Consider the following 14,807-nt stretch of genomic DNA (forward strand, 5'->3'; position numbering starts at 1 on the left):
AAGAAGCAATTATACATCAGCAAAAGTGAATCCTTTTCAAATGATAAATGACCATGTTTGGAATAAAAATAATAATTGGCTCATTCAGTCAGCATGGAAGGTCATTCTGGATCCAGTCTTAAAAAGGTTTGCTTAGGCTCACAATCAATGGTGAATTAGGGTTTAAGCACCTTTTGAGGAAATGCAGAAAGCCTGTTTCTGGCAGACATAGGTGAAGAGCACATAGTAGATTTTTGCCTGTGGCTTGTATTGATACAGTATGAGATGATGGCAGCCTTTCTTACATTCCAAATGCTATCTGAATAGGTGATACACACATTTTCAGTAAAATATATTTTTTGTTGTCGATTTTGTTCTGCCACTGATTGCACATAGAACAGTCAATACACAGTTTTGCACACTACATTTAAGTCATCATCCTAGAATCATATATGCATCTTGTGAAAGTTGAAAGATTCTAATATGTTAGTAATACTAGTTAAGTAACAAACAAGGAAAGTCAAATTTAAACAAAAATAACATTTATTTAAAATCATATAAAATTAGATCTTTAATTATTAAAACTTTTAACTGCACAATTTACAATGTCAAATTCAGGCAATCAAATAAACATGAAATGAAAAAATGGTTTGGACTGATGCAACACATTAGCATAAATTAGAAACAATCTTGAATTTTAATCCCTTGACATGTGGTAATGGTTTACCAACACTGCTGAGCACAATGTTGATGTAATATTAAAGATTAAGAAAACCAGCTCTTAATCTCTTCTCCCATGATGTATTTTTAATTAAAAAAATGAAATAAACTTTTTAACATGAACATATCAATCGACATAGTTCTGCCAAATTATTGTAGAAAGTTTGGTAAATGTACATTACTTTTGTGTTACTTATCTGTACCTGCTTTTTAAAATACCTAAACATGTATTGGTATACATGTGTGGTAACAATAAGTTTCAAAGTTTATAACAAAACAATTCAAACCTGGATATAGTGTCTTGACCTCTTTTAGAAACTCTTCTGCAAAGAGATGGCATTCTTTGTTTTTTTTTATACTGGTAAACATATTACCGTCAATACTTGTGTTGTTATGAATGGGAAATTTTATTTGTTGTAGTGAACAATGCAAATAAACAGTTCAAGATTTTTCTTTCAAAACATTTCACATCTACTGCACAGTGTTGTTTTGTTACCAGGTTTCCAACACCTGTTCATGTCTTGTCTAATAACAACTGCCATATATACTTGCTTTTAAGTTGAGTCAAACTACAAACAACACAAATTTTGATCTGCCATAGCATAATGCACCTGCAGATCAGTGTCTGTACTGCTTGTTTTACTGATCAGTCCTAACAAACTGCACAGACAAGGATCTGTCAGCACATTATGCAATGGCATCCTGGATCTGTGCATTTCTTCAGCTGGACTCATCTTTCAAGTATATGGTAATATTGTCAGCCAATGAAAATTTCACTGGCATACATCCAGTGAGGGCAATAAAGGTAAGAGACTATACCAGAACTGTGTTTATGGAATACAAATGCCCAATCAATATGATCTACTTTTGTTGGAACACTTTTGTACAATGCATCCATATATAAAAAAAATTATTTCTTCAAGTAACAGTGCCCCAAAAATGGAATAAATAAAAACTCAACCAAATTCACTGAGAAGTGAATTCTTATATTTTTGTGGATATAAATTTTCGTGCTTTTATTCACAAAAGAGGCATTAATAAGGGCACTAAATTGAATCATTTGGACAAGAGATTATATTGTTTATACAGAAAGTTCACTGTTGTGTGTTTTGTGATTTTGGATAAGGGGTCCTATTGTTTTGACAGAAAGGTCACTGTTGTGTGGGTTTTTTTTGTCGTTTTTGAAGAGTCCTATTGTTTTTTTTACAGAAAGGTAACTATTGTGTGATTAAATGCGTGATTTTGATAAGGGGTCATATTGTTTTGATGAAGCGATTTTTTTTTTTAATGCACAAGTTTCCAAAATATGTATAATCCTAGGTTACTTCCATTTATTAGAGTTCTATTACGATGCATGTCCTAATTTATTTTGCTACTATTACACACTAAACACCTACACAGGAAAGAAAATATATAATCTTGTATCTATCAAGATAGGGAGAATTTTATAATTAAAGCAAGCCCCGTTTGAAATAAATTCTCAATATCTTAAGAAGTGTCACTGAGAGACAACTATGGTTTTGCAGTCAACTAGGAGCATTTATTATAAATGTAAAATTGTATTTTAGATCTCGTACTATTAATTTACAAATTAAGAAATCAGCCTGTGGTGGAATATTAAGTACTTAAAAGAATGAAGGCTCATAACTGTCTGAATGTAATGACCAGTAAATTCTTCATTTATCTCTATTGCTAAATGAGATCTTACCAGGTTTGATTTAGAGATTGAGCACTTACAAGGAAATTTTCTCAGAATTGGGCCAGAATAAGCCTTGACTGGAACTATGCAGGCTGCACTACAAAAGTTCTGTGTCTACAATGAAAGCATAAATTCACATGCAAAAATTAAGGACAGGGCTGTGTCAGCAGGCCATATGCATCCATCTGAAAACTTGGTTCTTTGACTGCTTATGCATAGAATGTAAGCATGTTTGGACTAATTATGCAAAACAATATGATCTCTCAGAACTGAGTTAAATTATGTGTTGCTAGCATGGCCCTACAAACTGATCTTAAAAATAAAATTTAACCAAGGTTTGATGTAGTGTTCAAAATTAACTTCAAGGAGCTGCTGATCATTAGGTCAATAACTATTCTTTAAAAAGTCTTGAAAACTGACTTAGACCTTTGAATGCACTCTTGATAAAAACAGTCATGGGTTCCCTTTCCCACTCCAAGCAGGACACACAAATGTCATGAAATAAACATATTTATCATTAACTATTTCTCTCTCCATTACTGACTTTATTCTGTCACACACTAAATACCTGACCAGAAATAACATTGGTGTGTTTGGTACAGACCAAAGGGAAACATAACTAAAACCATACAATAAAATATTTCAGTTTTTGTCTGGAAGTTGCAAGGCACTCTATATGCTCACTTATAAGTCCAGTTCAGCTGTGGACTGTACTCTCCAAGATCGGCCATCTCATAATGTGACAGCAGTTCTGGGTCTGTCTTTTGGGGTTTAATGCTATACATGGCAGCTAGTGTAACTGGAGGAAGAAGAACCTGGGGAAAGCTCAGTAAGAACCAGCAATCCACCAGAAGCTACCAGTATTGTCAAGCTTTCTCACATACCCACACCAGCTGAACCTGAGACTCTAACCCATGTGGGTAGAGGTGAGCACTTTAAACCACTCTGCCACACAGGGCCCCTCTAAGTTGTTTACATTTGGACTTTCTATAAGCATGTATATATGGCATATATTCAACTTCTTGAAAAAAGAAGTGCATATTTATGTGATCAATTATGTCCCCAATAATGCAACATATCCTTACTTTGATTCAACATGATGCATATCTTTAGAGCAACTGCTTCTCAGATTTGGAAAAAAAAGTTGTTTCATTCAGCTCAGACAGTTCCTGTCATAGTATACTTAAAGGAAAGACTTATTAGGTTCTGTCATACTGCAAACTATTCCAATTATCTAATCAGTAGTAACTTATTAATTGGGTTAGACCTGCATTTAAAATGAAATATTTTTCTCTCTATGGTATCCCTGGGTGGTCTAATGTGCTCGTCTTTATAGATCACTTAAATCTGCGTGGGTTCAAGTCTCTGGCTTGTCCAAGGTGGGTATGTGAGAAAGCTTGCCAGTAGTTTCCTGTGGGTCGATTGTTCTTCCCAGGCTCTTCCTCCACAAGATATACTGGCCAGCATGTATAGTCGATTGTGTATTGAAAAATGGAATAAATCCCACAAGAACATCATCTCGCTTTGCAAAGACCATGAAAATAGATGTCCATTAATCTACAAGACACACGCAGGAATCTCTCAACCTATACACCAACCATGCAAAGATGTAATAACTAAGTACAAAAATGATAAAAAGTCATCTACATTTCATATCTAGGTGTATCTTCTATTTACACAATTTTCATCCAACTATTATTATTGGAAGAAAGAATATACGGTAATGTCAACATAATTGATTTATTCATTGTCGTTATAAGTGACACCTGGCAGATATGCTAAGGGAGATTAAGGCTAAGGGCTAATCTCAAAAGAAATGTATTCAAGGCACATTCAATTTTTATAATACCTCTCAAGAACTTGTTACTTTAAGACAATGTAAATGTGTGTTATAATGATTAGCGACAAGCTTTCTGAATAAACTCTGGATAAGTGTAAATTTATCTTCTATTTGAATTTGTGACCCCTGACCTTTAACCTTATAGGGCTAATCATGAAACCTTGACGTTTAACCTTGTGTGGATCACTAAGTAATAAGTAGTATAATGAAAAAAGTAAAGATGTTTTGAAGACTAATCATTAATAATTAACTGTGTCCATGGCTAAGTGCAATTTTTTATGGGAGTAAAACGAAATAAATTATTAATTAAAACAATTCTTTTTAAAGTTTAGATAAACCCTGGTGTAACAGAAAAGCCAGAGGAGGAAAACCAATATGTGAATTGGTTCAATTATCAACTCGTTTCCACAATAAAGCAAGTTTCAAGGTATCGTGTAGATTACCTTCAGCTTCTCACCATTGTCCTAGTCTTGATGCACCTCTCCTGTATACACCAAATATTAATGCCGCTGGGAAAGTGATACCCATGCCTCACCATGCATACATAGATAAGACAAAATGTATAGCAACAAGTCATTTAAAAGAATGCGATCATAGCATTATGAAAAAATGGTTATTCAATGCTTTGGTAACAGAAAAGCAGTTAAAAATGAATTTCTTGTATAAAACTAATTAAGCAGCCATTGAAAATGAAGTAGAAACGTATCTTTGGAAACTAAAAAAAATGGTATTTAGTACATATATAAATATCTTCCAACTGAGGAAAAGTAAAATATTTACAATATATAACAGTTTGATATGTAACACAGTTTAGTATGTCATCCCTCATATTACTGAATTTGTCTTTATATAAAGCACACTTGACATTATGTATTGCATGACATACTGCTCGATTAGGGTCTCAGCTAGTCATTCTATGGATTCTGAAAATCAAATGACTTGCCTGACAGCCTCCACAATATGGTGACTAAATATCGGGGGAATTTAATGTACAAACATCAAGAGGGAGGAGGTAAACAAAATTAATATAGCTAATTTATGTACATCAATGGGTTCAATTTTAATTCTTGCTTTTGTTTTAGTATTATTCTTCCATTCTTAACTACCTTTTCTTTAGTATTTATACAATAATTTTTTTTAATTTTAAAGAAAAGCTAAAAACAATTTCACTCAAGAACAGCATTTTATTCCACTCTAATTATTTATTTCCAAAAATCAAACTTGCTTACTTGAAAATGCATAGTAGTATATTGCCAGGCAGTTTTGGTCAAATCCTGTTTTATTTGATGAAGTCCTCAAACAAGGCTTGGAGAATGATACTTAAAGATACTGCTGCAAGTAGCGTTTTTTTTTCTTTTTAGTTAGGCTACGCAGAATCATATATCCAGATGGAGCTCTTGGAGTATATCTAGGTTTATGAAATACACCATTTTAGGAGAAGGAATCAATGAACTGTATAAACTCACAAATTGGATCCAACTGCATGCAATATTGATCCTAATCTGCCATTGCATAATGCACCAGCAGATCTGGGTCAATGTAGTTTGTTCTATGATTAATCCTAACAAACTGAACAGACCCAAAGCTGCAGGCAAATTATGTAGCAGCAGATGAAGACCTGACATTTTACACAAGTATATATGGTGTGAAAATCCTGCTAAGTGTATTATTTTTCATTGTTCTAAAAATGTTTTCCAGTGTAAAGGTTTATGGATTCCATTTGAGTTCTGAAAATATTAGGCCATTTGTGTACACAACATGATATGATGAAAAACAAGGATATAATTGCATTGTAAATTTGTAAAGCAAACATTTGTAAGTCCAGAGACAATTATATGTATTTCAATAATTTCATCTTAAAAATCAACTTCAGATCTTTCAAATAAAAAACACTGACAAATGAGAAGGCTGCACTTGTTGATTTCAAGCGAGATTTCAATGTTTGGAGTAAAATTTATTTCTCAAATTTTTCATAATGTTCATTACCAAAGTGTTTTCCAAGTACCCACACAAACATCATACCCCTCCTTCAACATTTCTAATCCATTTAATGCTGGCTTATATGTCCAAATTCTTTATTATAAATTCCAGACAAATTTGATAATCAAAGTTCTACTGTAGTTAAACTGCACCATTAATGTATAGTTTTAAAGTTTATAATCCTGCACAATGGTATGTCTTGGCGCTCCATTCCAAATACCTAGCTAGGTCAGTGGTGTGTAAAATGTTACGTCATCATGGCCTAATTTTACCTGTGTTGATGATTACTCTAATTTAATGAATATATCCAGTGTTACTATGGAACAATTTTTGTAAAAGAAACTGATGAAATAATGCAAAAGCATAATGTTGATGACTATGCCAACAATAACAACAGGTGATAACCAATGTGTTCCATATGCTCTAAAGGCAAGAAAAAATGTCTGGAAATCCTCAAAACATGTCCGAACTAAATTGCTAATTAGATTCAAAATTTCAAATAAATAAACAGCAATCAATATTCTTGTATGTAAATGAAAGATGTGGTTTAAAAGACTGGATAATTTGTTAGGACTTCAAAACTATTAAAACGGATACCCCACTACCAGTGAAGGAAAATATCATGAGCTTATTAAGTCAAACCAAAACCATGTGCATTTATGAAAAGTTGTTTTACAACTGAGGTAAAAACCCTTTCGACTTTTAAAGCCCATTTTACAAACTTTTAAGGCAGGAGTATGCAGTTAAAATATCTATTAAAAAAAAAGACATTTCACTGTTTTCCACAGACCCTTTAAGATGGACGCTGATTTCCGTTCAGGGTGTTTTAAATCTCTATTAAGGGTGCCCTATAAGACATCAATGTTTTATGAACTCCACTGGTACGTTTAAGACAATAATTTTCATTGCATGTCAAATACAGAGGTTAATGATACCAAGCTGATGCTTAAAATGAGCACGTATAATGTTACCATATGCATCAAAATAAATCTGTTTAAAACTGGGCACCTTGTGTGGGGAGGGCAAGGTGGAACAACCTCCTAAAACAGTCTTGGCACAACACTTCATTGTTGTATGTTTATTTTCATATAGCTTCCAAGTGTATTAAACAAACTTTCATTTTATTGTTTCTTGAAATGTGCAACATTTTTTTATCATACTAAACCTTGGTATTGTTTTTGTTTTGTTGCAATCATTTTCTATCATTCTTTGCCTGTTACTGTCTCTGAAGTCATATGTGCAGCATAATTTAATGGATAGGTGTGACAAAGACATAATTAAAATGCTCCCCCCCCCCAATGATCACTATTGCTTACCAAAATATTTAACAAAATTTAAACCTATCTCCCTAGTGAAATATCCCTTTTTTTATCCACAAATTACAGCAAACTCCTGATAAATTCACTAAAAACATTTAACACCTCTCTTGTATTATGACAGCAATTAACAATTAACCATATTCAACATCTTATTTTGCTTAAAAATGTATTATTTTAATAACTTTGGCAAAAACTCATCATAATCAGTGCACATCAACAACATGTAATAAACAATTAAACAATGTCATAAACAATTAAACAATGTCCTAATCACATTTATGTACATGCTAAAATAGTCTGCTCCATTTGTGTACGTTGGAGAGCTCCACTTTCGAGATGCATTTTATCTCCCAATATTTCAGAATTAGCAAGATCTGTTTTCGGACATGTAAACCATAAAGATACCATATATACTCCCTTATAAGTCCTGTCAAACTGCAAACATCGTAGACATTGATTTGCTGGTACATTATGCGACAGTAAATCTGTCTTTGCAGCTTGGCATCCTTGTTATTTAGACATATATGGTTTAATAATGGATATTTATATACAAGTTATGACCAAAAAGATGGTACATGCATGTTATACAAACACAGAATGAAATAAAGCACACATTTTTTCTAATATATTCAAACATTTTCATGGAAATTGATAATGACTTAAGTAATAATAAATTAACACAATGAACAAGCATTTAGCTTTAGGAGTTTACATACCCTAAACTATTATAAAAAAATAAACTAATGTTTATCATTATTAAATTATATTTGGCTTCATTTTGAGAAAGGTTTGTTTTTTTGAGGTAGGTATTTTTAAGAACATAGGCAGAACTTGAATGAGAAAATGTTTTTCTTGTTACCATCAATAAATGTTTGTTTACATAATTTAAGATTCTTACGTAAAGGTAAGAATATTAATGCAAGTTTTTCTCTACTGATGTATGCAGTAATAATTCAAAATAAGAACAGAATATATTGCCTGAATGAGTAACTTATTTATGTGCCTGGATTACTATCAAAAGTAAATCATTGTAGAGAGTTGCAATGCAGGGTAGGGTTACTGTCATGATAAATGCACGGTTTCACTAAACATCTTACATTGAGATTTTTAAAAACATGTATATCTTTCTTGTTACCTTGTTTTCCCTGAATATAATGCCGTAGTAAAGTGATATGTACATGTAGCTACCAGATCTCTCAGGTTGTACTAGAGAGTGGAATGTGAAAACAAAACATAATACCAGCCATTTCAAGTTTAAACATAATAATACAAAATAACTTGTTTTTGTGAACCATATATGCCCTGACCACAGACCCAAAAACTTGTCTTAAAAAAATTAAAAACTGCAGTAAAATTTTGAATTTGCTATGATAGCATTAAAATCTAATAAGGTCATTTACTGATGCTTGCATATAACAAATGAATTGGTCTAACTCACATGATGTTAACTCATTTTTCCTTAAAAAAAGTCTGTTTTTTAAAAAGTTTTAAAAAATGTACGTTTTTTAAAAAATAATTAAAAATTCCTGTAATGATTTAACAATCAAATAAGGTCAACATGTGAATTACAAATGTGCCAATCAAATTTAATTTATCTACCAAAGTGGCCAAAAGTTTTTAAAAATGCAGAAAGTAAAAAAACACAATTAATGTCATGTCTTAAACATCTAATCAGGTCATCTACAAATTTCCATGATTTTCATGTGTATAAAATGTTACTACTCATACATCCAGTAGTTTTCTGCTATCATACTTTAATCATTTGGGACCCACATACAAAAGTACAGACAGCAAATCAATATCCTTTCTGTTATTGCAGTCAGGGCATGACTAAAGCTATATATGGTTGTGCTCTACAGACTGTATATTGCACAGGGTTTAATTTTTACAGAAAAAGAATTGCCCAGGTTTTCCTCACTGGGTATCCTGACTATCAAAGATAGCTTGACCTTACTACAGATAAAGAATTGTTTTCCTCACTGGGTATCCTAGGATGGCTATTAACCACAGCTTGACCTTACTACAGATAATGAATTGCCCAGTTATTCCTCACTGGGTATCCTGGCTATCAAAGATAGCTTGACCTTACTACAGATAAAGAATTGCCCAGGTTTTCCTCACTGGGTATCCTGGCTATCAAAGATAGCTTGACCTTACTACAGATAAAGAATTGCCCAGGTTTTCCTCACTGGGTATCCTGGCTATCAAAGATAGCTTGACCTTACTACAGATAATGAATTGCCCAGTTATTCCTCACTGGGTATCCTGGCTATCAAAGATAGCTTGACCTTACTACAGATAAGGAATTGCCCAGTTTTTCCTCACTGGGTATCCTGGCTATGGAAGATAGCTTGACCTTACTACAGATAAAGAATTTCCCAGGTTTTCTTCACTGGGTATCCTGGTATCAAAGATAGCTTGACCTTCGTTCACCTGTGCATCTATTAAAATAGTATAAGCTCCACTAGGTCATTTTCACTTTCTGGATTTCAAAGATAAATTGTATAAAAATGAGCCAGTAAATATTTTTACTTTTTAAATATTTTGTAATTCATTCATTGCACTTTCAGAAGCTATATGCATACTCTGGTACACTTTGGACTAGTTTCGGCTGACCTTTTGAGCATTGGTGGCAACCATTTTGATTCCTATGTGTGCTTAGTACATGCATGATTACCACTACAACATGTAAGGAAATTTCACCCTCAGTAAATGAAAGTGGCATACATGTAAGCCAAAATTCTGTCCAATCAAATGCAAACAACTTCACAATACACCTATCACTCTGTCAGAAGTACATAATAACTGTGGAACACAACCTATGCAGTTGAGAGATTGCAGAAAAGTAAATATGCACTTATGAATCAAACGAATAATGCAGTATTGTACAGATGAAAACAACAAAAATCTACAACTTAATGTTTCTTTCTCTTCCATAAAGTAATCAGCAATTTTACACTGAAAAAAATTATAACAATTCTTATATAAAAATTTTAAAGCAAAATATTCTAATTATATACTAAGATGAATTTTTTAAATACAAATTACAGAAATCAAAAATATGTTTTGAATTACGGGTATCATCAAAATTCAGACAATAAAAAAACTGAAAACACCTATGCGTATATGACGTATAACATGCATAGTTACACGCAATTTCTTGGGTTGTGTCAAAAACTGTTAAAGCTACTGTTTTAAAGATATGTCGACTCTTTAGTCTCGTACTTTTTCAATATAACAGAAGGTGTGTCCTCGATGCCATCAACTGAAGAACGGCGGTTCCATGGTACAAATTTCTTTGCCTCCCAAGATGAAAGAGGCCTCAAAGGAATTTGTGAATCTGAATGAGGCTGAAATAAAAATTGTATTCCCTTAGTACTGTTGTTTATTAATGATACTGCAACAACAACACACATTTCTCAGTTGCCTTAGGTTCAGTCTTGGTTCAGACAGGCCAATCAGTTCTTTGGCCTTGCCATCACATGACAGAAAACGATAGTGAATCTAAACAGTGGTTACTTTTATGACTATAGTTGTTATTACATCATAATAACTTTAATGACATAACACTAATTTGACTCGTCATCCCAAACAATTAACCTAAGTTACAGCCTGAGACACCTGAAATCAAAGCTTTTCATTCAATGGCTTCAGGAATAACATTTAAAAAAGAAAAAAGTAATTGTAAAAAAAACAGACTGAAATGCTGATGAATTTTATTGTTAATGCTACGATTTCGTTAAAAGGATCTAGTTTTTGACTATCAAACCAGACATTTGTCTTAGAAAAGTTTCACTATGCTTAGCCCAGTCTCTTTCAAAAGAGTCAAACTTGTTTGACTCAGAAAGGGACAAGGTGGTACTATGGTTTGTGGTCACCCATACAACTGTTCAATGACTGTCTCTAGGTTCTGTCAATCTCATTATCCTACATCAATCAACATTTGGATCACTTTGGAACTTTTGTACACTACCTTGAACTTTAAGTCAAATAAAACAATAAGTTTAAGTGTTTTAAATAATTAGAGCTACTCGGACATAAAAACCAGTAGGGAAGGTCTTTCTTACCCTAAATGCATGTCAGTCAAGGAACTCACTGCATAACAAAAGTTATTGTGAAAAAAGAACAACTTTTTCAGAATCACAATGATCATGATCTTTGACCTTTTTACTCCAAAAGTATTGTCTCTTTCCTTTAAAAAAAAAAACCTGGTTAAGCTTTGGTCATGATGTGTGGTTTAATTAAAGCTATTATAGTCTAAAATTATAGTTATTATGTAGGAACCATTTTTCTTATTTCAGTCAATGACATTGACTTTTGCTCTTTGATCCCAAAATCAAGAGATTTCTTTTTTACCATGTCAAAGCCATCACAAAATATCAGGAAGGAACTGATGTTTGTGTGAAGACACCATTGTTCAGTCTTTAACCACAGTGACCCTGACCTTTGACCTTTTGACCCTCCCCAATCCATTAACTTCACCTTTACACCAAGTGGCCACAAAGTTTAGTCCAGGTCTGTTATGCAAAAATAATGATGCAGAACCATTTTTGCCTTTGAGTCCAACTGACTTCAGACCATAGCCTTTTGATCCTATAATCTACTGGTTTCTACTTTACCCAAAGTGCAAACCCTCCACCAAGACTGATCCAAGTCTGTTATATAGAATATTATTTTGTGGAAACCATTTTTCTATCAGTCTCATTGACCTTTTGACCCCAAAATTGATGGTGTGTGTGTGTCTTATTCCAAAGACAAGCTATTTTCAAAGATTGACAGATGGTTGATACTGATTTATTGTGTGAGAACAGAATGAAGGACATCATATGCTTCAACTTATGTCAGGCATATGAAAAGTCTCAAGTATATGGCATGATTGTAATGTAGGATGGTGAGATTGTCCTTGACCTCCTCCTCTTAAGGTTAACCATATGGCATTTTCAAAAGCATGTTCAATATATTTTTCAAATTGATGAATTAGAGTATCATGTTTAAAGGTGATGGACAGTGAATTTAGTATTTTTTGTGCACAAAACTTTGTGTGGATTTTGTGGACCCCCTGATTTAAAGATTTGGTTAAAATTATATATATATATATATATATATATATATATATATATATATATATATATATATATATATATATATATATATATATATATATATGAAATCAAAATGGAATATTTTTCAAAGTCCATCAATGAAAATGAGGATATTTTTTTTCCTAAATCGTAAAAATTGATTTCCACTAAATTCAACCAAGATCTGCCAATGCATTATGCAATGGCAGCTAAAGGCCTGTGCAGTCTGAATTGTGATTTGACTTGAAAGCATCTATATATGGCAAATGAATTCACAGTGAAATGCTAGCATTCTAGTGGAAAAAAGTGGGATTTTTAAAAAAATCATTCCTTATAATCCAGGACTGCTCCAGTGGCCAAGTGGTTAGAGCGTTTACCCTGAATGCGAGACCGAGTCATACCAAAGACTTCTAAAATTGGTACTAACAGCTGCCTTGCTAGATGCTCAGCATTAAGAGGTTAGTGTTAGGACTGGTTGGCCTGATGTCAGGATAATGTGACTGGGTGGGACATCACTTTAAACTGCCACACCACAGACATCGTAATGATATAACTGGAATATTGTTAAAGCTAAGTTAAAAATCTAAATCACAAACACTCTTTCAATAATAAAAAAATGTAAATTGAAGTTCAAACTAAAATTTCTAAAAAGGTTTATTTTCATATAATTGTTTTCTCAGATATGAGAGCACTCTGCCCCCAAATTAGTATGGCCATTTATCCCCCCCCCCAAATTAGTATGGCCATTTATCCCCCCTCAAATTAGTATGGCCATTTATTAACCCCCCCTTCAATTAGTATGGCCATTTATCCCCCCCCCCCAAATTAGTATGGCCATTTATCCCCCCTCAAATTAGTATGGCCATTTATTCCCCACCCCCCATTAGTATGGCCATTTATCCCCCCCCCAAATTAGTATGGCCATTTATTTCCCCCCTCCCCCAATAAGTATGGCCATTTATCTCCCCCCCACAAAAAATTAGTATGGCCATTTATTTCCCCCAAAAAGTTCATGTTACTGCAAAATAAATAAATCGCAGTTGTGAAAATTCCAGGAACTTAAATGAAAATGTCAGAGTTATAAAGCTATAAAATAAATGTACACCTTATGTGGCCCCAAGTGTCTTGATGACCCTCTTGGATGTACCTGTACATGTTATATAGTCATTAGTATCTAGTTTACCCACCTGACTGTACCTGTACATGTTATATAGTCATTAGTGTCTAACTGACCTACTTGTCTGTACCTGTACATGCTATATAGTTATTAGTGTCTAGATGACTATGGGGGATGGAGGTGTTGGTGGGGTTGATTGTCGGTTTGTACCTTCTTACAAGGTGTCAACTTTATTTGGCTATCGTTATCTAGAGGGTGATCGCCCTTGGTGTTGTTGCCTGGATTGAGTAAATGTTAATATAAAGTGTGAAACTTATAGATGGAATAGATAGACATCTGATCAGATATATAGAACAGAATAACATGAGCCCCCGTACATGAAATACAACAATTTAATCAATTGCATAAACAACTGTGATAACATGTTACATTAGGAAGATACATTTTTCTTTTGAAATAAATCATTAATCGAATTTCAAAACACAAATATACTTATATAATAAGTAGCCAATCTGTTTTAAATGATAGAATTGGTTCATCATAGAATTGAGTGAACAATCGAAGTCATTGCCTTGTACAACTTCATAACCTGCTTATTTCTGGTTAACTCCAACTTCGATGTGGCTGTTCTTCTTGGTCCTTTCGCTTTTTTCTTCTCCAAACTCTCTACTGTCTCGCCTCTCTCAGCCCTCAAACTTGGTGTGGGTAGGTGGATAAGTAAAGTATGTAGATACGTGGATAAGTAGGTACGTGGATACATCAGTGGAGCCATTTCCCCTTTCAAAATAAACAGAGAAGCAACCTAAATCTTCTGTCAGGTATCCTACTGGGAATAGATCATTACTCCCCTCTCATTATGTCAGATATCATCCTATCAGAATTCAAACAGATACCATATGCTATATGGTCAAGCCAAACATGGCAGACCATAAACAAACCTAGTTTCTTAAGAATAATGTACTTCCTAACGGCTATTTCATCACTGACTCACATTAACATCACACGACACATAGTTCAGTTCTCATCTCAATTAAACAAATGAATGAATGAAATTCATGATATGGTTAACTAT

The 14,807-nt window shown here is 33.4% G+C and overlaps 1 protein-coding gene across 2 annotated transcripts in view; it reads right to left on the reverse strand.

The window, feature by feature from the left end:
• Nucleotides 1-504: 504 nt before the first annotated feature.
• LOC149800065 (phospholipid-transporting ATPase IF-like) overlaps nucleotides 505-14,807 on the reverse strand; it is a 164,413-nt gene continuing 150,110 nt past the window's right edge. The window contains exon 31 of one of the 2 annotated variants that reach the window (XM_089959617.1): nucleotides 505-10,887. In XM_089959617.1, the coding sequence (XP_089815743.1) occupies nucleotides 10,732-10,887 (156 nt within the window). In that variant the 3' untranslated portion in view covers nucleotides 505-10,731. The remainder of the gene's footprint in view (nucleotides 10,888-14,807) is intronic. The other variant, XM_089959618.1, reaches the window with a different exon arrangement.

Source organism: Sinohyriopsis cumingii, chromosome 5 (genome assembly GCF_028554795.1).
Source record: "Sinohyriopsis cumingii isolate HCF-2022 chromosome 5, ASM2855479v2, whole genome shotgun sequence".
NCBI classification, from domain to species: domain Eukaryota; kingdom Metazoa; phylum Mollusca; class Bivalvia; order Unionida; family Unionidae; genus Sinohyriopsis; species Sinohyriopsis cumingii.